We start from the raw sequence: 26,071 nt of genomic DNA, 5'->3' as shown, positions 1-26,071 counted from the left end.
AAGAGGAGGGGTTTATGGGAATTAATGTTGAATGAGTACAGAGGTTCTGTTTGGAGTAATGAAAGAATTTGGGGAATAGCGCTGAGAATTGCCCAACATTATGAATGCAGTTAATGCCACCAAAATAGACACTTCAAAATGGTTCAAATTTTGTCATATAAATATATTTTTATAATGAATAGATATCATTGTTGTTAAGTATTCATATAAAATTAAATTCTAGTACTATATTTTGCCACAATAAAAAATAACCATCCAAAATTTACAGCAGTTGAAATTGTATTTAGGGAATCTAACGCATCCTTCCTTTACCTTTCTTGGCAAATGCCTCACTGAAAGAGTGAAATGCAGTGGTGGTGGTATCAAACATTCAATAATAGATGTCAGTATTTGAAAATAAAAACCCAAGATGATTAGGAAGTGGTGAGACAGCTTCTTTTTTTTTTTTTTTTTTTTTCTGTGCTTCTTCCTGAAAGTAACAGGAAATGAAAGATGAAAGGCAGGTATATTTTGCCCCTCAAAAGAATGTATAACCTAAAAGGGTTGGTTGGTCATTGAGTTGTGGTCACATTGCATAGTTCACATCCCAAGAAAGCGATGTTAGCTAGTTTAGGTTTAGTCGACTGGTGTGGATATTCACACCTGGAAAATGGTGAAATCTTTCCAAATGTAGTTGAGAAGCCATTTTTCCCTTCCACTGCTTGAGGGTCAAACCTGCCGGTCTTACGCAGGTAACACAGGACCTCGCCATCATCCCGTCTAAGCTGCAGCATCGCAGACAGTGGCTCACGTGCAACCCCGCTTCTTTTCCAGAGCATAGGAAGCTTGGGAACATGACTGTGACCGTGAAGAAGACTGTCCCCTCTCCTGAGGCCGTGCAGATTCTCTACCAGCGGATGAGATACGAGTACGAGTTCTACCACTACGTCAAGGAGCAGTTCCACCTGCTGAAGCGCAAGTTCGGACTCAAGTCTCGTGCCAGCCACCCCCCGCTGAGACCCCAGTTCTTTATTCCATCGCCACTGGAAACCGAGGAGCCGATCGACGATGAGGAACAGGACGACGAGAAGTGGCTTGAAGATATTTATAAGAGGTGATGCCGGCACTGTGTTGCCTCCAGTGGCTTAATCTCCCTTTTCCAGAAAGGTTTTGTTTGGGGAAGAAAAATCCTTCAAGGGACTAAATTAATGCTCGGCTGCATTAAGAAGAACAAAACATTCCCACATGTTGGGGTCATTGGGAGATGCCCGGTTTTGCGGGTTTTATTTGTTTAATTTTATTCTGTGTCTTTCTGGCTTCTTGGTCCTTCCCAGGTACACTAGATGGCTGCCTCACAAGGCATCACGTCATCAAATCACTTTTCTTCCCCTAGCATCATGAGAGGAGGAGAAATAGAGCCTAGAGCCCAGTAACTAATCATTGGTAAAAAGACTTGTAAAAAATATTACCTCGGTGGTAAGAAACACCCATGCTTGTATTTTTCAGTAGAAACCCCAAACCACTTCAGAGACCAGAGAATCTATTCTAGAAGGATCTAAGAGGAGAAGGCAAGGCAGACAAGGACATCGAAATGGAGAATGTCCCTGGAGAAGTGGATTCTGCCCATGGGGACAGAGGTCTGCCTCTGGTTCCTCTCAGGGGACACTTTCACCAAGAGCAGGGCACTTACCGTCTCATAGAGCAAGGCGGCTTGTCACACCCCAAGCCCTGAGTACCTCTCAAGGTCAAAGTGCAAGGCAAGCTCCCTTGAGACCATTCTGACAGATTTCAAAATAGCAGAACCGGGCAAAGAACTTGCTGGCTGTGTAAGGAGGCACATAGGCAGGACAGACCAACTCTGGAGGTTGAGTGGCCTAGGAAAATGGCATGGCTGTGTCCTTTGCACCCAAGAGAAAACATCTCTTACCAGCATCGCTTTAACTGGAAACCTAGGAAGCAGTTTAGCCCTGACATTTGACTCCTGTGGCATAAGTTCTAGGCTTGACCAAGACCATGCATGATCCATCAGGCACACCTCTGGCCAGCTGGCTCCCAAAGTAGCTGGTATCTTTTACCTTCTAGTCCCTTAAGAGGTACCCGTTTTTGGTAGAAAGGGATACTGAGCTCTGTGCAGGCAGCAGTCAAATGGCAGGGAATCAGCTCCCTCCTGAGAACCCTGCTAGGGCATCAGTAAGAGAAACAAGAGCTTCTGGGTAAGAAACTGTTTGGCCATCTTTATGAGTCGGTGTCTGCACCCCCACCCCCACCCTCTCCTGCAATGATCTGAGTAGAAGTTGGGCAGTTCCATTGCTCCAAAATATCTCCTCCCCATCCCACTCCCATCACCTGCCACCTATCCATGAGGCTTTGCTTCAGCCCTTAGAAACCTCTTTCTTTGGCTTCTGGAATGTTTTCATCTATGGCCATGCCCCTGCCCCCCCAATACCACATACTCTTGGGTGGATAATGTATAGCCAGCTGAGAGGCAGGGCTGCAGGTGGTGGTGACAGGCAGGATACTTGGGACGAATTTTGTCTCCTTCATGTTTTTTCCCCTAGAGCCAACCCTTCAGGAGCCCTAGCCAGTGTGAGTTGGGAATACTTAATAGTAAATAAGACGCTGACTTTACACAAGCTACACATTTTCTACTTTTCAGAAACCAACAAGTCTCTCTAGAATTTTTTCTTCGTTCCCTAAAATTGGACGGTAGCCAAGATATAAAGCAAGTCATTTGGAACCTGTCAAGTGTGCACTAAAGCTACTTTATCATGAGCTGTATTGAGAAGGCTCCACCCCGCGGGAGGCCAGCGAAGGCTGGGACCACAAAGGCACAGAGTCCAGCAGTTGACCACTTGTGGGCCTCCTTTCTGCCTCAGAGAACTGGGGCCGGGAAGTGATGAAGGGGAATGTTCTTAGAAGAGGAAATATCCTTTGTCCTGTTGAGAGAGAGCAGGGCCCTACCGGTAGGCTTACTGTAAAAATCCACCCGAGAGCAGCTATCATATTCAGAATAAGAGCACGAGCTGCTGCTTGGGACCTATGGTGAGTCATTTCTTTGAAATCGCATGGAAAGAATGATGGTTGATCGACGCACTGTGCAATCGCAGTGTCTGAAACTAAGGCTGGCTAAGTGTTCTCTGCTGTCGTCTGAACATCAGGATGATCGGTCATTGAAAGAGGCATCCTCTTAGTGCAGGGTCACAGAAGCACTTCTCCTTGTGTGTTCAGAGGCATTTCTTGTCAGCAGTGGTCGCTGTAACATCACATCGAGAGCTGCTGATGGACCGCCTTACAGGACCTTCATGTAATTTTGTCCCAACCAACAGCCTCCAGGTCCTAAAAGTCAAGGCACTTCATCAGTTTCTTTGGCACACGTGACAACATGTCTTTGGCCCTGAGCCCAACACAGTTTGTACTTCATGAAATATATTGTACATTTTACATAGTTTAATTTAAAAAATACATTTTAAGCTGGTTGATCTTTGACTGCCTTATTTATTATAACCTTTCAGCACATTCCAAGGTTTTAGTTACTCAGGAAGGAGTTAATTAAAATGATTTTATTTTGGTCTGATGGATGTTTTTTAAAAGGAAAATTATTATTATGAACCTTCAGCCTACTTTCCCTGAGTGCCGTAAAAGTGCTTGTAAATCATTTTTTTTTAAGAGGAAAGAAAAAAATGGTGTTTGACATTGATGGCAATTCAAAAATATATATGGAACTGAAACATTAGCTTAGCTAAAATAAAAGCAATCTGTGTTTGAGATGAAGTGTTCCTTAACTTATTCATTACCCATGTAAATAAATGAATATAAATAAGTGGACATTTTTTCCATTCTGTCGATAGCTGCAAATAAAAGTGCCTGCAGTTCCTCACAGCCCCCTTAGCCTTCTTAAGGGGCCAAGCTTCTTCCTTAAGATGTGATTTGGGGAAAGATGTATTTTTAAAAATCTAGAAACTCGTATTTAAAAAAAAAAAAAAGAAAGAAAAAGAAATCTACATTTCTTTTGGCCATACCCACAGCATGCAGAAGTTCCCAGGCCAGGGATCAAACCTGTGCCTTATCGGTGGGACAACTCAGGATCCTTAACAGGTAGCCCACCAGGGAACTCCTCCTAGAAACTCTTGCTCTTGTAATTAGATGGCACTAAACAGCTGCTGGCCTCATTACTATATGCTCTGGTCCGTTAGGTGTCAGGACGCGTCATCAGAATCCTCAGCTATGACAGCGAGTCTCTACACGCCCTGTTTGCGGTCCCGTGGGAGAACAAGGCTGTGCCTTTCCACGTCACTTGGTGGAATGTTCCAAGATCCAAAGTCTGCACCTTGATCTCTTTCTCAGACATGCAGACCCTCCAAAGCTGGGTGATGCTAACCTCCCAAGGGAGCAGGTTCTGATCCAGAAATGTTCTCCCTGAGAGGTTTTGCTGTTGCCTCAATCGGAATTTACAGGGGCCGAAGGAAGGGCATTTCCATGCTTTCAGATACTGGACTGGACAGAGGCCAACTCCACATGCCTATTTTGTAAAAGAAAAGAACCAGAATCTTGATTCTAAACGAAAGAAAAAAGCACTTGGGTAATAACATGCTTTACTTCAGGTAGGAATCTGAGAGTCAGCAAAGCGCTACGTGGTTCCCTTTCTTTCTCACTTAGTCTGTAACCCAGTCACGGGATGTTTGACTCTGAGTGAACTTTCAAGACAAAAGAACTAAACAGAACCAGGACTCTGCCCCCTCTGGTGCTGCTTGGGTGGTCAGAAGTTCGGTATAAGTGTGCTGTTACCTGCAGGCCTATCCAATGAGCCATTTGGGCTTAAATGAATTTTGTAGATAATGGCAGTGTTTCTCAAAAGGCAGAGTGATGCTCCATGGCCATTCAGGCAGGAAAACAGTTCTGTGGGTCAGAATCATGAAACTCCCTTCAAGTCAAAACAAAGGGGATTTATTTTACTAAAATGATTTACTTCCATCTGATGACAAAGAAATACATAATTTTTTAAGTATTCTGAATATCCTGCAAAAGAAAAGTCTGATGCAGACGCACACCAGTATTAAGAGTTTGTTGAAAAACAAACAAACAAACAAACCACCTGGAACTTCTTTCATAGCTCGGAAAAGTCACTGTGATACAAGCCAGTATATTACTTTGCTTGAGCTGTTGTAACAGAGCTCTGCAGACAGAGTGGCTTAAACAATATAGATTTATTTTCTCACAGTTCTGGAGGCTGGAAGTCTGAGATCAAGGGGTCAGTGGGGTTGTTTCTTCTGAGACCTCTCTCCTTGGCTTGCATGTGGCCTTCCCTCCGTGTGCGTCCACGTCTATGTCCAAATTTCCTCCATTTATCAGGACTCCAGTTGTACTGGGCCCACCCTAAAGACCTCATTTTAATTTGATCACTCTGAGAAGACCCTGTCTCCAGACACAATCATATTCCAAGGTGCCGCGGGGCATCGACACATGAATTTCGTGGGGACCCAGTTCAGCCCATGAGAGCCAGGTGACAGCAGAAAAGTTAGAGCACATAAACTAAACTCCAGGTAGCAGAGAAGCAAACCTAAAACCCCAGACTCCTCGGGCTGCAGTGGGCTCAGCAGTCATCTGGGCCATTCCCTCCTCTTACAGAGGAGGCAACCAAGGTCCAGATGGGAGGCGCAAATACATCACAGGCCAACTTTTTCCATTGAGGGTTTGCTTAACTTTTGAGAAACTACCAAATTAAAACTATAAAATGAAGCTAGAGCCAGAGTCCATCCGGAACGGAAAGGAGGAGGCACATTTAGCCACACCCAGGGTCACCTGCCATCTGAAGGCAGCACCCAGAGGTGCCCCATGAGACTTTCCTAGGAGCTGGGGCTGCCGGACCCTCTTCTGCAGAGGGAGACCCTATTGACTTTCAGAGCACATCAGTCCTCAGAGACAGGTGTTCAAAAACATTCTAGATTTTTCTAGAAAACAGACACAGAGAGCTTCTTGTTTCTGGGTAAACAGACTTGAACCACATTTGCCCATCTCAGATTATAGTTTTATTTTTCTTAAAGGCAAAATGAAGATTCATGTCCTATGTCCTGTGAAGCATTTCCGATGGACCCATCTCAAAAAATAAAGTCAAATGCAGTTCATAAAACGAGTTGAAGTTGAGTGCAGACATGCCCCTGGAAAACCAGGCTAGAGGATAACCAGGCCCTGATCACTAGCCGGCTTCCCCACTCACCGACTGTTGCACTTCTTGAGAATTCCTTTCTGCCTAGGGCAGGCTTGGCTCACAGCTCCGGCACTGCCGATTCCCAGGGAACACCCAGGCCCACAGATGTTCACGGGTCAAAGAATTGTGAGCTGACCATTTGTGCATTTTGGATTTCAACTTGTAAACATGGGGATTCCCTTTAAAAAAAAAAAGAAAGAAAGAAAGACAGAAAATTTTAAAAAGAGGGCAAAAAGGAAGGGAAGAAAAATCACTATGCAAAGGAAAAATGTGAGCTAAGTTTTTCCTTTTGGAATCTTGGCGTGTGGGTGTAGCTATCTTCACTCCGGCTCTCGCCAGACACTGTATGCTTTGAGCAGGCATGGAGCGATCTGCTTTCCGCTGCACTGCCAGAACATTCAGACCTGACCTGTAACATGCCTCTTATTCCAGTCCTGAGCAAGGACAGCCGGGAGGGCGGGCTGCGCCACATTCAGCACACTGGCTGCTTGGTGCAATTCAGAGAAAAAGCGAAAACCGGGAAGCAGAGCATTGGCCGACTAAGGGCAGGGCCTTGCACCAGCAGTCCCGGAGTTCAAGTCCCAGCTGGTCTCTTTCACTGGGCGTTTGAGTAAATCACTTGACCTCCCCACGCCTGAAGTCAACCCAGCTGGAAAGCATTAGGAAGAAAATAGGACATCCCTTGACAACCGAGAGCTGCTTCTGGGATGAAACTCATCCCACCCTCCACCCCCATGAGCTAAGAGACTCAGCCACAGTCCTGCTGGGGCTGACCAAGATTTTCTCTACTAAACGCTGGGTCCCCTGCAAAAGAGAATAGCATTACATGTAGGTCCAGGTCCACTGCGGCCCCCAACCCCTCCCATCTTCAGGTGCTGCCCAGTATACCAGGGAGTTGAGGGAGGGCAGCTTTTTGGAAATGTGGACAGAGCCGATAGGAGAGGCTCGTTCTATAGGACGTGAATCAGAGTTCTGATCCTGTGCTCTTAATCCAGGACAAGCTACACAGTGGGTTTCCATTTTTCTCAATACTCTCTTTGGGAGTTTACATAGCTGAGAGGGTTTGACTTCAACTCACAGCTTCTACTGGATATAGGCTTCCTCTGACTCCTTGAAAGCACCTATGATCCTGCTAATGATAAGGCACTTAGCCATCCTTATGACGTAGTGTAGGTTGTGTACATGGAAAAGTCTCAACAAAAGTTGAAAACTTGAGAGGATGGGGTAGTTTACTTTTTGGAGTCTTGTTTCTCATTCTCAAGTGGCATCATTGCTACGATGTTTTGGGAGAAATCTGACAATGACCTTCTGGGCTGGTGATGGGTTCAGCCTGGCCAATCCTTCTGACCCACCACAGGACCATCACGGGCTGAGACTTTAATATGTTGCGTTACTAATGGGTCACATGCGAAGGAGGGTTATGACACTAACCACGAACTTCCTCACAGCTACCCTTTTTGCTGTTTGTATCAAATTTACCCCTTTCTTTCCTCCTTTGGCACACTCTCCTATTTGTTCTCTGTCTTTAATTGAAAGTTAATGAAATTCTAATCCAGTGCATATTCCCAGAGGATAATTCACAAAGCAGATATGTGGGTTAAGCATTGGGGGAAAAACAAAACAAAACAAAAAAAACCATCGTGTTAATTTGGGAAATGCTGAAATTCAAAGACTAGTGTCACACAGTACAGTGGGATTTTAAGAGCATGCTAAGGGCCTAGAGGAATAACGCAATTTAAAAAATCAGTCAAGGAGCTCCCTTCATGGCTCAGTGGCTAACGAACCTGACTGGGATCCATGAGGATGCAGGTTCAATCCTTGGCCCCACTCAGTGAGTTAAGGATCAGGCGTTGCTGTGGCTGGCAGCTACAGCTTCAATTTGACCCCTAGCCTGGGAACTTCCGTAAGCCATGGGTGTGGTTCTAAAAAGAAAAAAAAAAAAGAAAAATCAGTTTATTTTGTCAAACCCTACATTTCTCAAAATTTTTGCCATTAAACTTACTAAGATCCACTAAGAGCCTGTGGTTCTGGAGATTGTGCTTTGAGGAGCATTGTTTTAATGTAAGTCATTTCCCCACATTGGATTTGCTTTCCCTCTGCTATGGTCCATTTTTTGGTTTTCCAATGGCCCATGTATCCTGATTGAGGAAAATATATTTGCAAATGACTAACATTTTGACAAAGAGAAGATGAAAAATGCAAATGATATTTTTAGGAAAATAATTCACAAGGAATTATCTTTTAATCTTGCTTATTCTTCCTAATTTCCTTCCCTTTCTTCATGAGAACATTTTTTTAAAGTAAATTCTGTTGTGCTTTTTTTTTTTCTTTTTTTTTTTTTCTTTTCCCACTGTACAGCAAGGGGATCAAGTTATCCTTACATGTATACATTACAATTACATTTTTTCCCCACCCTTTGTTCTGTTGCAACATGAGTGTCTAGACAAAGTTCTCAATGCTACTCAGCAGGATCTCCTTGTAAATCTATTCTAAGTTGTGTCTGATAAGCCCAAGCTCCCGATCCCTCCCACTCCCGCCCCCTCCCATCAGGCAGCCACAAGTCTCTTCTCCAAGTCCATGATTTTCTTTTCTGAGGAGATGTTCATTTGTGCTGGATATATGTTGTGCTTTTTAATATGATTTGGGCAATTCGAATCAATTTAGTACTTCCATGGTGGCCGATGCTCAAATCAAATTAGGTAAACAACTTTGCCCCATTTCTTCCCTGGTCTGTGGTTGGTTATGCAGTAGGACGGAAAACAATGGCGAAGGGGAGATCTCAGGTTGTTTAGATAAGGTAGGTATTTGGCGATAAGAATATCAGCCCTTGAACTTGAGTTCAGCCTTTGCACACAGGGGTACCTGTGTTGTTCAGTACACTAGGGGGAGCTGTATCCATAACAATTTACTCAAGAAATCCCAATGCCTTTCCAAACCAAATTTTTCTCCCATACCTGCTTATTTTCCTTTGATGCTTTAGAGTAGTATTGGCCACAAGCAAGGCATGGTTAAGACATTTAAAACACAACATAGACACGTTGGTTAATCCAAAGTTATTATCTCTCCCAGGATGTGTAACCTGCTTTAGTTTCGTTGCCTTTTTTTGGAAATTACCATAGTATTCTAAAAATCAGTCTTTATCAGATAAGCTTTCCTAAGAGTGTTGTATAATTACAACATGATTGAAATTCTGATTCAATGAGCAAGAGGTGACTCACATCATGACTTGAGGATTGCGATAACCCCCAAGCAATCCCACCACTGCGGCTATGCAGGTAAGTAGAAAGGAATGAAACAGACAAGGATGGAGGAAGTCAGAAATGCAGTATTGCCCTGTCATCCAGGCAGCCCAACTAGAAGACTGACACAACTCTCAGTTCAAATTCTTTTAACATATAAAAACCTACTGGCAGACAGAGGGGCTAAATGTGGAGGAGGTGAGACCCCGTGTTTTCAGCAGATCTGCAAGAAGGATGTTGTACCCTGTTTGTATAATAAGAAATAAAGGTCCCATGAAGTTAAATGATGAGCTCACGGTAGCACAGTAAGCAGCGGGGCCAGGATGCATATCCAAAAGGCAAGAGAGGACTGAGACCAACTGCCAAGGATTTGGGGAGAAATTTGTATTTTACTCTAAGCTCCCTTGGGCATTTCGGAAGAGGAGAGTAACATGAGGAAATCATTTTTCTATTAGTAAATCAATTAGCAGCGAGCTGACTATTCTCCCTTTGCCCCCCTCCCCCTCTATTCACTGCCCTTCTTCTCAGACTCTTTATCTCCTGAGATGCTGATCCCTGGGAATCGTGTCACCTGGGCGCCCTGCCTCTGGCCTCTCTGGGGATTCGGCCAATGGATGGCATGCAGGAAATGGGGGCCATCTGAATGGAATTCTGCCTCTGACTACACAAAGGAAGAATTAATGCAGGGCCAAACTCTGTTAATCATCATGCTTGTGTGTGTGCCGGGGGATGGACTGGGATGTGGGCCATGAGGCTGCAGAAGAAGAGCAGAAGCCAAAACTTTAAGTTGGTTCCATGACTGATTTCAATCAATGGAAAACAGTGCCCTGCACAAAAGTGCTTAGTAAATATTTGCTGAGTTGAATGCACCAAAGGAGCTAAGGAAAAATAAAGCATTAACTCAAGTATTTCCAGCCCAATTGAAGATGTACGTCATAGAAATGAGATGATGGGGTGAAAACGCTGACTTAGTGGGTATCGGCCAGTTTGAGATGTGCGGATGTGTTGAAGTCAACATGCTTGCTCACCTCTTCCTCTATTTCATTATCCTCAGAGGTAGGGTTCCCGATGGATGTTACATTCATCCTCTCAGCCCTCTGTGTGGCCACATGCAGCTGGAACTGGGTCCCAAATTCCCTCCAGTCAACACCAGAGGGCTAGACACACCTGACCACTTTCTAGACGTGCCGTGATGTGAGAAAAGATTAGGAAGTCCAGTTCTAATTTACTCTACCCAAAATACACATGGGTTTTTTCATTCTGATTTTTTTCCCCTTAAAACCAGTCTTTTCTTTCCAGGTCCTGCAGTTCCTTTCTTTGACACTAATCATTACTTAGCTTCTAGGTAAGCATGTATAGACACCAGAGCACTGATTTATCATCAATAAGGGGACCGGTTTAATTTTTCCAGAAAGGACCATGGATTAGAAACCTGTCCATCTTAGTCTGCATCAGACCAATCTGGCGGAGAACATAACTAAGCTAACTGACCTAAAAGCAAATCTTTGATCTCATCTTCAGGGGCACCAGTTTCGAACAAACTAGCCAAAGATATATCCAAAGGAAAATAGGACCTGTGCTACCCTCTCATGCTGAAATCATTAACCTGTGTGTCTAGTCTCCCTTCCATTGAAAAGATTAAAAGGTAAAAATTTTCTCTGATGATACATGTTATTTATTATTGACCAGCTAAACCCCGATCTTTCTTTTTTTTTTTTTCTTTGTTTTTAAGGGCTGCACCCATGGCATATGGAGGTTCCCAGGCTAGGGATCGAATTGGAGCTACAGCTGATGGCCTATGGCACAACCACAGCAACGCCAGATCCGAGCTGAGTCTGCAAACTACACAGCTCATGGCAATGCCAGATCCTTAACCTACCGAGCTCGAGGCCAGGGATCGAACCCGAGTCCTCATGGATACTGGTTGGATTTGTTTCCGCTGTGCCACAATGGGAACTCTCAATATCCAGTCTTGATAGTCTTCCCCAAAGAGAGTTTTATGTATATTACTTGGCATTGAAATATACACATGCTAAAATTAAAAGTTTTTAATTAATATTTTAGAATTCGTAAATTAAAAATAAAAAGGGTCGTTGATGTGATTGGCTAGTTTAGGAGTCGGTGGTAAACTTTTATTTCAGTTGAGCATACTGTGCTCACATTTGCACAATTCTATATCATGTTTAAAAATGCTTTCATATATGTTATAGCAACCCTGTTTGTAGGCAGCTATATGAGTTAGGAAACTGAAACTCAAAGAGGCAAATTGATTTATATGAGGTCACAGAGATTCTAGAACTGATTCCTTGCCTATTGCTCTTTTGCCTAAATTATGCCTCCAGAGCCAGTGTGTAGGAAATAATTTTTCCCCCATTCATTAGATATGCTTACTACATCGCAGTTTCAGGGTTCCCCTGGGAGTCCATGGGAGTGCAACATTTGAACTCTTGGCTTAAGAGTTTGATTAAACATAATAGAAACAGCTGCTCCTCATTTGATGCATTTTTTGAAGCTCTTATTCTAGACACAAGCCTTTCGTAGGGGGAGCCTACTGAAATAGGACCTGTATTTTACTGGTTTGATCTTTACCACACTCTACCCATCACTTTTAGTGCAGATTTTAGTTTCAGGGAAATAAAGAGGAAAACTGCAGTGTGACTGGATTAAGACAAAACTTCATTGAATGGAAATCTTTAAAAATGTCCCACTTCCCATTCCTTGTATATTAGTGGCCAAGCCTTGGGGGCAGATGTAAGAATGAGGAAGAGGAAGGCGGGGGCAAAAGCCAAAGATGTCGGGAATCAGGATTCCAGCCTCCCCACACTTACCTCCCCTTTCCAAAATACACTCCCCTTTGTTTCATCCCTGGATTTCCAGGCACTTAATCCCTGTGATGGTCAGGTGAGGTAGGAGAGATTCATGTTTTAGCTGTAACTTGCACTGGGGCTGTTGTTTGCAAATCCAGGCCTCTAGCTATTTTTCCTGACTCTGGCCAGCGTGCTAGCCTGAAACCTGGGAGCACTGCAAGGGCAGAGGCAAGTCGCTGCTGGCTTCCTCTTCCATCCAGAGACTCAGATCCCAGCAAACACTCTCGGATCTCAGGGACTACGGATACCTGCCCTTCCGTTATGTCCTTTTCTTGTTTTCTCTTTCCTTTTGTTTTTTAAAATAGTGTGAATCAAAAATACTCTTCCAAATTAAAATGATTTTACCTTATTACCCCAAATACGTCTCCATGCTCTAGGGCACTGACAGGATTTGTGTTCTATTGTGAACACAAATCAGAGGAATCTGCTTTGGGGGTTTGGAAGGGACTTTAAAAATATAAGCCCAACCCGCCCAAGACCCCAAGGGGTGCTGAGACCTAGTGGACCAGCTGCATAGGACTGCCAGCTCCAGGCAGGACCCCCTGCAGCCCAGAAAAGCTGCAACAAGCCTGGCCGAATCGGGAAAAGATCTCAGACGGTCTTTCTGAATCGGGCTGCACTGGGGAGGAGCCTCTTGAGTCTCCAATGGCCCTGCTACCTGCCCAAGCCCCCAGGGAATGCTGAGACCTAGTGGACCAGCTGCATAGGACTGCCAGCTCCAGGCAGGACCCCCTGCAGCCCAGAAAAGCTGCAACAAGCCTGGCCGACTTGGGAAAAGATCTTAGACGGTCTTTCTTTCTTTTTTTTTTTTTTTTGTCTCTTTTTTTGCTATTTCTTGGGCCGCTCCCACGGCATATGGAGGTTCCCAGGCTAGGGGTCTAATCGGAGCTGTAGCCACAGGCCTACGCCAGAGCCACAGCAACGCAGGATCCGAGCCGCGTCTGCAACCTACACCACAGCTCACGGCAACGCCGGATCGTTAACCCACTGAGCAAGGGCAGGGACCGAACCCGCGACCTCATGGTTCCTAGTCGGATTCGTTAACCACTGCGCCATGACGGGAACTCCGTCAGACGGTCTTTCTGAATCGGGCTGCCCTGGGGAGGAGCCTCTTGAGTCTCCAAGGGCCCTGCTACCCGCCCAAGACCCCAGGGGGTGCTGAGAACCAAGTGAAATCTGCTACCATCGTGGGGTGGACCTCCCAGTCCTGTCTGCCCTCAGGAAGTCCTCCTTTGCTTCAAAGAAACACTGTTAGCCCCATCAACACTCCAGAAAAGCCACACTGCCTCAAAAAAGATTGACCAACAACGACAGCCCTCAGGAAATATTCCACGGCAGTGACAAGGCAAACACTACCCGATAACGAAGAGTACAACTCCCTCAGGAGAAAGAAGACAACAAGCAAGATGAAGAAGCTGAGAAACCACCCCCAGTCAAACCAACAGGAGAACTCACCTAAAACAGTCAACAATGAAACAGATCTCTGCAGTCAGACAGACCTGGAATTCAAAAGAGAAATACTGAAAATACTGAAGGAATTAAGAGAAGATATGAACAGTAATGCAGATACCCTCAGAAAGGAGCTAGAAAATATAAGGAGGAGCCAAGAAAAACTAGAACATTCATTTGCAGAGATGCAAACTGAACTAGGGGCAGTAAAAACCAGAATGAATAATGCAGAAGAACGAATCAGTGATATGGAAGATAGAATAATGGAAATCACTCCATCTGGTCAACAGACAGAAAACCGAATCAAAAAACTGGAAAGCAATATAAGAGACCTATGGGATAATATAAAACGGGCCAATCTACGCATAATAGGAATTCCAGAAGGAGTAGAAAAAGATAAGGGAATGGAAAATATATTTGAAGAAATTATCGCCGGAAACTTCCCAAATCTAAAGGATACTGGATTCAAGATACAAGAAGCACAGAGGGCCCCAAACAAACTGAACCCAAACAGACCCACACCAAGACACATCATAATAAAAATGGCAAAAGTTAGTGATAAAGAGAGGATCCTAAAGGCAGCAAGAGAAAAACAGAATGTTACCTACAAGGGAACCCCCATAAGAATATCAGCTGATTTCTTTACAGAAACACTACAGGCCAGGAGGGAATGGCAAGAGATATTTAAAGTGCTAAAAGGAAAAAATATGCAACCTAGAATACTTTATCCAGCAAGAATATCATTTAAAATAGAAGGGGAAATAAAAATTTTTCCCAACAAACAAAAACTTAAAGAATACAGCAACACAAAACCCAGGTTAAAGGAAATACTGAAAGGGCTTCTCTAAACCAAAAAGAAAGGAAGGAAAGGGAAGAAAAAAGAAAAGAAAAAAAAAAAAAAAGAAGAAGAAGAAGAGGAAGAACTAGGACTGAGGAAACTGCAATCAGAGAGCAGTCACTCAAATAAGCCAGCATACAGATTTAATCATGAACATGCTTCAAACAAAATAAAATTAAAAAGAAAAAAATAAAAGAGTCATCAAAACCATAAAATGTGGGCAAGGGATGTTAGGAGGTAAATAATCCTTTTTGTTTGTATGTATGTCTCTCTTCTTAATTTTAATATAATAATGAAGTGTTTGAACTTACAGGACCATCAGGCTAAAACACACAATTATGGGAAGGGGTTAGCATACTTAAAAAACAGGGCAACCACAAGCCAAAACCAAATATTGCATTTGCAAAAAATGAAAAAAAAAATACACTCAAGCAGATAATAACAGGAGACCATCCAACCAAAAAAAAAAAAAAAAAAAAAAAAAAAAAAAAAAAAAGAATGGAGAACCATAGAATCAACTGGAACACGAGGATCAAATGGCAATAAATAATCATCTATCAATTATCACCTTAAATGTCAATGGACTGAATGCCCCAATCAAAAGACACAGAATGGCTGAGTGGATAAAAAGGCAAAAACCTTCAATATGCTGCCTACAAGAAACTCACCTTAGGACAAAAGATACATATAGATTGAAAGTGAAAGGCTGGGGAAAAGTATTTCATGCCAATAGACATGACAGAAAAGCAGGAGTTGCAACGCTCATATCAGACAAAATAGACTTTAAAACAAAAGACATAAAGACAAAGAAGGACACTATTTAATGATTAAGGGATCCATCCAAGGAGAGGATGTTACTATCATCAACATATATGCCCCAAACATAGGAGCACCCAGATACATACAACAAATATTAACAGACATAAAGGGAGATATTGATGAGAATACAATCATAGTAGGAGACCTAAATACCCCCCTCACATCAATGGACAGATCCTCTAGACAGAAAACCAATAAAGCAACAGAGATCCTAAAGGAAACAATAGAAAAGTTAGACTTCATTGATATCTTCAGGACACTACATCCAAAAAAATCAGAATACACATTCTTCTCAAATGCTCATGGAACATTCTCAAGAATCGACCACATATTGGGACATAAAGCGAATCTCAATAAATTTAGGAGCATAGAAATTATCTCAAGTAACTTCTCTGACCACAATGCCATGAAATTAGAAATCAACCATGGGAAAAGCAAAGAGAAAAAACCTACTCCATGGAGACTAAACAACATGCTACTAAAAAACCAATGGGTCAATGAGGAAATCAAGAAGGAAATTAAAAACTACCTTGAAACAAATGATAATGAAGACACAACCTCTCAAAATCTATGGGATGCTGCGAAAGCAGTGCTCAGAGGGAAATTTATAGCAATACAGGCCTTTCTCAAAAAAGAAGAAAGATCCCAAATTGACAACTTAACCCTCCACCTAAATGAATTAGAAAAAGAAGAACAAAAAAGTCCTAAAGTCAGCAGAAGGAAGGAAATTATAAAGATCAAAGAAGAAATCAATAAAATAGAGACTCAAAAAACAATAGAGAAAATTAATAAAACCAAGAGCTGGTTCTTTGAAAAGGTGAACAAAATTGATAAACCCCTGGCCAGACTCACTAAAGAGAGGAGAGAAAGAACCCAAATCACCAAAATTATAAATGAAAAAGGAGAAATCACAACGGATACAGCAGAAATACAAAAAACCATAAGAGAATACTATGAACAACTATATGGCAATAAGTTTGACAATCTGGAAGAAATGGACAATTTTCTAGAATCTTACAGCCTGCCAAAACTGAATCAAGCAGAAACAAACTAACTGAACAGACCGATCACTAGAAATGAAATTGAAGAGGTCATAAAATCACTCCCTACAAATAAAAGTCCAGGACCAGATGGCTTCACAGGTGAATTCTATCAAACATATAAAGAGGAATTGGTGCCCATCCTCCTTAAACTCTTTCAAAAGGTTGAAGAAGAAGGAATACTCCCAAAGACATTCTATGAGGCCACCATCACCCTCATTCCAAAACCAGGCAGAGATACTACCAAAAAAGAAAACTATCGCCCAATATCATTGATGAATATAGATGCAAAAATTCTCAACAAAATCTTAGCCAACCGAATCCAACAACATATCAAAAAAATTATACACCATGACCAGGTTGGGTTCATCCCAGGTTCACAAGGATGGTTCAACATACGCAAATCAATCAACATCATACACCACATTAACAAAAAAAAAGTCAAAAATCATATGATCATCTCAATAGATGCAGAAAAAGCATTTGACAAAGTTCAACATCCATTCATGATCAAGACCCTCGCCAAAGTTGGTATAGAGGGAACATTCCTGAATATAATCAAAGCCATTTATGATAAACCCACAGCAAATATAATCCTAAATGGGGAAAAACTGAAAGCCTTCTCACTCAAATCTGGAACAAGACAGGGATGCCCACTCTCACCACTGCTCTTCAACATCGTTTTGGAAGTCTTAGCCACAGCAATTAGACAAACAAAAGAAATCAAAGGCATCCATATAGGAAGAGAAGAGATCAAACTGTCACTGTATGCAGATGACATGATTCTATACCTAGAAAACCCTAAGGACTCAACCCCAAAACTCCTTGATCTGATTAATAAATTCAGCAAAGTAGCAGGATATAAGATTAACATTCAGAAGTCAGTGGCATTTCTGTATACCAGCAATGAAACATTAGAAAAGGAATACAAAAATACGATACCTTTTAAAATTGTACCTCACAAAATCAAATACCTCGGAATACACCTGACCAAAGAGGTAAAGGACCTATATGCCGAGAACTATAAAACCTTAATCAAAGAAATCAAAGAAGATGTAAAGAAATGGAAAGATATTCCATGTTCCTGGATTGGGAAAATCAATATTGTGAAAATGGCCATACTACCCAAAGCAATCTACAGATTCAATGCAATCCCTATCAAATTACCCATGACATTTTTCACAGAACTAGAACAAACAATCCAAACATTTATATGGAACCACAAAAGACCCAGAATCGCCAAAGCAATCCTGAGAAACAAAAACCAAGCAGGAGGCATAACTCTCCCAGACTCCAAGAAATACTACAAAGCCACAGTCATCAAAACAGTGTGGTACTGGTATCAAAACAGACAGACAGACCAATGGAACAGAATAGAGAATCCGGAAATAAACCCTGACACCTATGGTCAATTAATCTTTGACAAGGGAGGCAAGAACATAAAATGGGAAAAGGAAAGTCTATTCAGCAAGCATTGCTGGGAAACCTGGACAGCTGCATGCAAAGCAATGAAACTAGAACACACCCTCACACCATGCACAAAAATAAACTCCAAATGGCTGAAAGACTTAAATATACGACAGGACACCATCAACTCCTAGAAGACAACATAGGCAAAACACTCTCTGACATCAACATCATGAATATTTTCTCAGGTCAGTCTCCCAAAGCAATAGAAATTAGAGCAAAAATAAACCCATGGGACCTCATCAAACTGAAAAGCTTTTGCACAGCAAAGGAAACCCAAAAGAAAACAAAAAGACAACTTACAGAATGGGAGAAAATAGTTTTAAATGATGCAACTGACAAGGGCTTAATCTCTAGAATATATAAGCAACTTATACAACTCAACAGCAAAAAAACCAATCAATCAATGGAAAAATGGGCAAAAGACCTGAATAGACATTTCTCCAAAGAAGATATACAGATGGCCAACAAACACATGAAAAAATGCTCAACATCGCTGATTATAAGAGAAATGCAAATCAAAACTACCATGAGATACCACCTCACACCAGTCAGAATGGCCATCATTAATAAATCCACAAAGAACAAGGGCTGGAGGGGCTGTGGAGAAAAGGGAACCCTCCTGCACTGTTGGTGGGAATGTAAACTGGTACAGCCACTATGGAGAACAGTTTGGAGATACCTTAGAAATCTATACATAGAACTTCCATATGACCCTGCAATCCCACTCTTGGGCATCTATCCGGACAAAGCTCTACTTAAAAGAGACACATGCACCCGCATGTTCATTGCAGCACTATTCACAATAGCCAGGACATGGAAACAATCCAAATGTCCATCGACAGAGGATTGGATTCGGAAGAAGTGGTATATATACACAATGGAATACTACTCAGCCATAAAAAAGGATGACATCATGCCATTTGCAGCAACATGGATGCAACTAGAGAATCTCATACTGAGTGAAATGAGCCAGAAAGACAAAGACAAATACCATATGATATCACTTATAACTGGAATCTAATATCCAGCACAAATGAACATCTCCTCAGAAAAGAAAATCATGGACTTGGAGAAGAGACTTGTGGTTGCCTGATGGGAGGGGGAGGGAGTGGGAGGGATCGGGAGCTTGGGCTTATCAGTCACAACCTAGAATAGATTTACAAGGAGATCCCGCTGAATAGCATTGAGAACTATGTCTAGATACTCATGTTGCAACAGAAGAAATGGTGGGGGAAAACTGTAATTGTAATGTATACATGTAAGGATAACCTGACCCCCTTGCTGTACAGTGGGAAAATAAAATTAAAAAATATATATATATATAAGCCCAGCAGGAGAAATCACAGAGAAAAAAATATTAGAATCTCTGACTTTAAGAAAAAAAAGATCACAGTTAAAAAGTAATCAACAAATGGGGGAGAATATTTGCAGCAGAAATGGCAGAAAAAAAGATTGAAATTGCTACATAAAGAACTTACCTAAATCAATAAAAGGAGTAAAACAGGTGCAAAGGACATGTTTCTTGTCAGAACTAGGCTTTACAAAAAGCTAAAAACATGAGAAATGTTTATCTTCATAAATAATCAAAGAAATTTGAATTGAAGCAATGAGACACCACTGTTGATGCTTTAGTGACAAAACATGAAAACATAAGCCAGAAAAGTCAGCTCATGTCTGGGGTGAGCAGAAAGTATGGTGAGACAGTCTCACTCTGATGAGAGGAATGAAGTGGCACATTTCTGAAAAGTAATTTAGTAATTCATACCAAAACCCACAATAAAGTAAACACGGAGCTTCTAAGCAGTTTGGGAGCCCTGCTGAAAGTGCCGATTTCATAGCTGTAGCATCAAATCCAAAATCTGGAATCATCTAAAGCTATCAGGTAAATGACTCATTAGCCATCTAAAAATACTGTCATGACAATCTCTCTCAACCTCCAGAGAAATGTAAAGAGAGCTTTTACTTGAATTAGAGTATGTTGGTGATAGCGTGCTGACTAAAAAAGAAAAACTGAAGTTGGTCTCAATATCTTCTACTCAGTCTAGATGGAGACTCAAGACTCCTTCCCACTGGCTGTGTCAGGCTAACCAGCCTCCACAGGTGGAAGTGTCTCCACCGTGGCCTGCGTCCCGGGCGGGCCATTGCTAAACTCAACAGAAACACCCCTTTCCCAAGAGAAAATAGAGCTTCCGCACTTCCAGGAGGGATATGGATAGAACTGAATTTGAAGTTGGAGCTTTTTGCTTGGATGTTACTTTTCTTTCCTTTTTAGCACTACACATGCAGCATATGGACGTTCCCAGACTAGGGGTCAAATCAGACCTGCAGCTGCCGGCCTATGCCATAGCCATGGCAACTCAGGATCTGAGCAGAGTCTGTGACCTACACCACAGCTCACAGCAAGGCTGGATCCTTAGCCTACTGAGCGAGGCCAGGGATCAAACCTGCAACCTCATGGTTCCTAGTCAGGTTCATAACCAGATGAGCCACAACAGGAACTCCTGGATGAGTTACATTTTAATTAAGAAAGTAGTTCCAGTGGAGTTCCTGCTGTGGCTCAGGGGTAACGAACCCGACTAGTAAACACGAAGATGAGGGTTTGATCCCTGGCCTTGCTCCATGGGTTAAGGATCAGGCATTGCCGTGGGCTTCGGTGTAGGTTGCAGAGAGGCTCTGATCTGGTGTTGCTGTGCCTGTGGCGTAGGCTAGCAGCTGCAACTCCGATGCAGCCCCTAGCCTGGGAACTTGCATGTGCCACGGGTGCGGCCCTAAAAAGGTAAACAAAAAAAAAAAAAAAAAAAAAAAAGGAAGGGAGGGAGGGAGGAAGTTGTTCTAAAACTTCACTATGTCAAGTATTCCTAGAATAATTAAGCCATGTCCCAGTATTTTGAACTTCTTTCATCGCAGTTAAAGGTTCGTTGAAATGGAATTGGTTATGGAGAGCACAAACCCACACGGAAGGTGATTGTCCTTATTTTGTATCTCCACCAACTTGCTGAGATTTTCTCTTTAGCAGAGCTCAGATATCTTCAGGTTGCCAAATTAATTCAGGGAATATTTTCTAGCTCATTGAGCTAGAAAATACATTTATCTTTCATTCACTTGTAAATTTGTTATACCAAGCATCACATTCATAAATGAGAGAAGAGACTTGTAATTTTTATGGTTAAAATCAGGGTTTGAACAATCCCGTTATTGTGTGTTTCTACATAGAGCCGAGAAGACACGTTCTGCCTCCTAAATGAACAGAATAATCTAAGGATCTGAACCAATCTTCCCAGTTTGTCTTTGCTCTTTAAACCTCTCTGTGCTGCACAGAGCCAGACACGCCAACCCAGCTACTTTATGTGTCAACTCAGGATCTGAGCAGAGTCTGTGACCTACACCACAGCTCACAGCAAGGCTGGATCCTTAGCCTTGCTAAGGAAAGAAATGTTGATTTCGTTTCTTTCACAGCTTGGGTCAAATTTTATTCTCGAAAACTTATAAATATACTTTTGTTAACTGTGTGGACTTGTTGGTTTCAGGTGCCAGAAACCCAACTTGAACCAGTTCAGACAAAAAGGAAATGTGTTGTAAAAGGTCAAAGGAAGAACTGAAAAACCAAAATGCAAGAAGGACTGGGAGGCAGTTGGGCTCCAGGGCATCTGGAACCAGGAAATATCTGGTGTTTCTCTGGCTCTCTCTCTCATTTTCAGGTCAGCAAGAAATGTGTCCCCCTTGCCCTTCAGAGCTCCCAGACCTCCCTCACAGCTTCTGCCACCACAGGGAAACTGGCTTTTTAATAGAGTTCAGAAAATCTTGGGGGAAAAACATTGATTGGTTTATCTGAGCCAAGCCCCCTCACCCTTGAGCCAATCAGAAAGCCAGGAGGAATAGTCTGGTGGTATAGATCACATGATCCCAGAGACTGGTAAATATTATGAATGAAGCAGCCACCAACCACAAAGGCCTGTCCACTGCAGCGTCTTTTTAAATTTGTTTTTGAAAGCTCTGTGGGGCATTTCTCTATTCGTCACAAGAACCAGCCACTTTGTGAAAATAAACTAGTGGAAACATTTTTAAATGGGGAAAGGATAACAAAATTCAGAGAAGAAAGTTAAAATTAATCATATCTCGTCACCCAAACACGTTTTAGTGCATATATTTCTAGTCTATTCTATATCCATGTATTCTTTCCTACACATGGAACATCACTGAGATCATGTCAAATGTACAGTTCTCTTAAATGTAAAAAGACTGCTCTTCATTAATAACATTTATAGTTATAAATCTCTTTAGATCAGGGATTTATAGCACATCAGAAGATTCAAGAACTTCTTAATTTTATATGCAAAAATCTCATAAGAATATTTCTCCTGGGTAGGGGTCCAAATATCACCAGATTCTCAAAGTGGTCTGAGACCCACAAAAAGGTTAAGAGCTATTGCATTCAAGTTTTCATAGCACTTCCACATATATTCCTATAGACTTGGAGCTGCTACATATTTAATATTTCACCTGCAACTAGTCTCAAGTGACATATAAGTTCATGACATGGCACACAGTAACTTGTGAATGAATGAATTGGAATCACAAATGCTCAAGCCAGACTCTTAGCTTGTGGGTGAGTGGAGCTGGTTTCCAAGCTCTCCCCTCGGCAAAGCTCCCTTATCCTCACAGAATGACTAAGGCGTGTGAATGTTACAACAGCTTGTTTTTCTAAACTGTGAGGGTTAACAGCTGAAGGAGGCTGGCAGGTGCAGGGAGGCGAGCAGTGTGCTATGGAGATGAGATTACAAGAGAGAACATAGGATCTGAGAAATCTGTGTTTGGGGGAGAGGGGCTGCTGGTGAATTAGAGACACATGTATAGAACCCGCTGAACCATTTTAGCCTAAAGTTGCCTGAATTACTAGGCCTCCCAGGGGCTGGCAGAACTTAGAGCAGTAAGTTCAGGGCAAGATGCTTCAGATAATTCAAAACGCAAAGCGGAGTTTTTAGGCAATTATTAAGTTCATCCATATAAATTAAAGTCAACTATTGCTCACGTCTCCCCTTCGCGGTAAACTATAAACAACTTCAGTGGATTTAACCCTCCTTGATTTGCTCTGGCTTAACTACTTGATAGCAGGAAGCTTTCCCTTTCACTTAGTGCAGCGCCATTCTCTCCTCTCAGCCTGGCAGAAAGCATGTTCTTCGTTCCTAGGCACACACTTTTAATCTTTGTTTGCCAACTCCATTGTGGTATTTCCCTGGGATACCCTTTCACTCTCAACAAGAACCACACACACATTTAAACTTGCTGCGGGTCTGCCAGTCTGTGTTAGCTCAATGGAGACCAGGTCCAGTGTAAACGAAGCCGAACGGCGACTGATGGTACATTCTCAGGTAGACCCAGCTCGTCACCGGCTTTGTGTCATCATGGCTGCTGCTTAAAATGCTTGTCAACCTCAAAAGTTTAAGAGCCAGTTATTTTACCTGCAAAAGTGGTACTTGCGAGATGAGCCGGAAGAGTTGCACACCGGATACAAGAACTACTGCAGAGCCCTGGCAAAACATAGGACAAGGAGACCGAACTTTTAACTTTTATAGAGTAAAGAGCAGGAGGCGTTTGGAGGAGCTGAAATAACCAAAGAGTCCAATGGAGGAAGCTGAGAATCCAAAGTATGGAGGCTTCTCATTGGTTGGACTGTTAGTCTCTGATTGGCTGGGCTGTCATGGGGCGGAGAGAACTTTTCTTCCTGCTGCAGGTGTAGGTGTGCAGTTGTTCCAATTCAGCGTAATTAAAGACGCCTGGTCGGGTTTGAGAGCTCCGCCTACAGGCCTGTTCCAATTACATTTTTAGCTGCAGTTTAATTCATTGCACACTTCCATTCAATGACTCTTCATTCAAATCCATTCTCTGACTTGCCCTGGGCTAGGTGTTCATCGCAGTCATTTTCCTTAAAAATGTCCAGGTCCACTTGTCAATTATAAAATTCCTTTAAGTTTCTCAAAGTTAAACTCACACTCTCTTATTATTCGATTCCCTTTCAGCCCACATGAAGCAGAATTTAGAGTTTACCTTAATGAGCAAAAAAAAAAAAAAAAAAAAAAAAAATAGATTCTGTACTGCACAGAAAGCAACTAGACCAAACAACTGAGAAAATCCAGTGGAGACAACTGGGAATTGAAGGGCTTGATCTCCAGTGCCAGGGCTCAGCCTTCAGCTTAGGCGAAACCTTTTGGAAACCCAGCGTGACCCTGGAAAACGTGTTCCTCCCTAGCACTCACCACTCTCCATTGTGAGTGGCCAGCTAAGCATTGTCTTACCCTCTAGACCGCACCCTCTGCGAGGGCAGAGACCTGCTGGTCTTGTTCACTGCTGGGTCTGCATCAGCTAACACAGGATTTGGAATGAATGAGTGAATGACGGGATGAATGAATGAGTGAACTATTTGTTCCTTTTTTTTTTTTTTTTTAATTTTTGTTGTTGTTGTTGCTATTTCTTGGGCCGCTCCTGCGGCATATGGAGGTTCCCAGGCTAGGGGTCGAATCGGAGCTGTAGCCACCGGCCTACGCCAGAGCCACAGCAACTCGGGATCCGAGCCGCGTCTGCAACCTACACCACAGCTCACGGCAACGCTGGATCCTTAACCCACTGAGCAAGGGCAGGGACCGAACCTGCAACCTCATGGTTCCTAGTCGGATTCGTTAACCACTGCACCACGACGGGAACTCCTATTTGTTCCTTTTTCTCTGGGCCAAGGGAGGTGGGGAAGAGGCAGTGAGAAAGAGGAAAGGGAAACAAATAGGAGAGATAGAGAGAGAAAGAAAGTGACGATAATTTGTTACCTCTTGGAAATCATCACCAGAGATCTGACAGGACTGGAAGTCCCTTGGTCTGCTGCTAAAGATACTCCATGGCTATTTTATTTAAACATTTAAAAGAGAGAAAAAGAAAACAATTGAAGAGAGAAAATCATTCATTGTGGGAATCTTACTCTGAAAGAACCAAGAGGTAGGTCTAATAAATCTCCTTTCCCTCTGCTGCATGGTGTGTGGAATGATTTACTACCCCCATAAAGCAAACGAAAGGACTTTGCGCTGAGAGACCCTCCAGAGGTCTGGAGCTGGGACGGTGCAGACACAGCTGCGTTTGAAGGTGTGACTCGGAGGCTGAGGGATGGACAGCTCACGGTGGCCCCGAGTCCATGGGTGATGGCGTTCCAAAGAGGAGAGGTGTCGCCAGCAGCTCTGTCCACGGCTGAGGAACACAATGGAATGTGGCGTCAGCGAGGGAGGCTGCAGAGCAAGCTTCAGAGTTTCTCATTCAGTGCCCAATTTGCAGAGCCTCGTCCAAGTGCGAGAGGGTCATCATTCCATTTCACACTGTTCGTAAAATCATTAGCCTGCTTGAAATAGGAAAAAAAAAAAAAAAAAAGTCAGACTTTACCATACAGAGAAAATCACCATGTAGAAAACAAAATAAGACTGTCTTGGACTGATTTGCACATTCTGTCAATTCAAGAAACCAGACCTACGGAGAATCCAGGGAGGAAAAGAGGACCTCTTAAAGAAACAGGAGACTGCCGCTTAGAGGAGAGCTGGCCTTTCACTAGAATGTCCCTGCTGGTCCTAGCTACAGTTTATCATCAAACTCGAACCAAAGGCACTGTGTCAGCCAGTCCTAAATCAAAGTTTCAGCACATGACCTGGCCCGTGGACACGGCCCTGGATTCCAGAGCTGTGCTACTCTTAAGCCATGAAGAGTTGCTTTATATGAAGTAGAGGTCCAAGATTTTTGGAACTTATGGAACAAGGAAAACAAGATTCGTAGAAACATAGGCCCTAAATAGGATTGTCAGGGGGTTTTGTTGTTGTTGTTGTTATTGTCAGCCAAGAAAGAGGGAGAGAGAGGAAGGAAGAGAAAGAGAAGAAGAAGAGATGGAGGAAGAAGGAGGGAGGAGCGAGAGGGAGGAGCAGAGAGGGGAGGGGGAGGAGGGGAGGGGAGGAAGAAGGGGGGGCGAGGGGAGGAAGAAGAGGGGAGGGGAGGGAGGGAGGGAGTGGGGGGAGGGGGGGAGAAGTGGGGGAGGAGGAGAGAACTTCTATCTACCATCACCATGATTTCAAGAAAGAAATGGACAGTTTAACACACACACACAACTCTGAGAATATAATCGCCAACTTAAAAAGATGTGAATT

The 26,071-nt window shown here is 42.8% G+C and overlaps 1 protein-coding gene and 1 long non-coding RNA gene across 7 annotated transcripts in view; one reads left to right on the top strand and one right to left on the bottom strand.

The window, feature by feature from the left end:
* UST (uronyl 2-sulfotransferase) overlaps positions 1-3,744 on the top strand; it is a 439,470-nt gene extending 435,726 nt beyond the window's left edge. For all 5 annotated transcript variants that reach the window (XR_014844857.1, XR_014844856.1, XM_085024120.1 and 2 more), the window contains 2 exons: positions 814-1,093; positions 2,636-3,744. Coding sequence is in view for 3 of the 5 variants with exons in the window: in XM_085024120.1 (XP_084880246.1) it covers positions 814-1,093; positions 2,636-2,735 (380 nt within the window). In the remaining 2 variants the exon portion in view is untranslated. The remainder of the gene's footprint in view (positions 1-813; positions 1,094-2,635) is intronic.
* LOC102159681 (uncharacterized) lies at positions 149-23,540 on the bottom strand. Of its 2 annotated transcripts, XR_001305887.3 has the most exons (4): positions 23,366-23,540; positions 6,194-6,363; positions 4,765-4,900; positions 149-4,498 (listed from the first exon to the last, which is right to left on the bottom strand). It is a non-coding gene; the product is annotated as an uncharacterized LOC102159681 (long non-coding RNA). The 2 variants fall into 2 exon arrangements; XR_001305889.3 differs by lacking the exon at positions 4,765-4,900 and having other exon boundaries at positions 1,156-4,498.
* Between the last annotated feature and the right edge of the window lie 2,531 nt (positions 23,541-26,071).

Source organism: Sus scrofa, chromosome 1, assembly GCF_054392235.1.
Source record: "Sus scrofa isolate SSC_HxYL_T2T_F1_AM1 chromosome 1, Sscrofa_HxYL_maternal_Yorkshire_Landrace_v2.0, whole genome shotgun sequence".
NCBI lineage: Eukaryota > Metazoa > Chordata > Mammalia > Artiodactyla > Suidae > Sus > Sus scrofa.
Note: the sequence above shows the minus strand (reverse complement) of the source record. Positions and strands in the feature narration are given on the sequence as shown.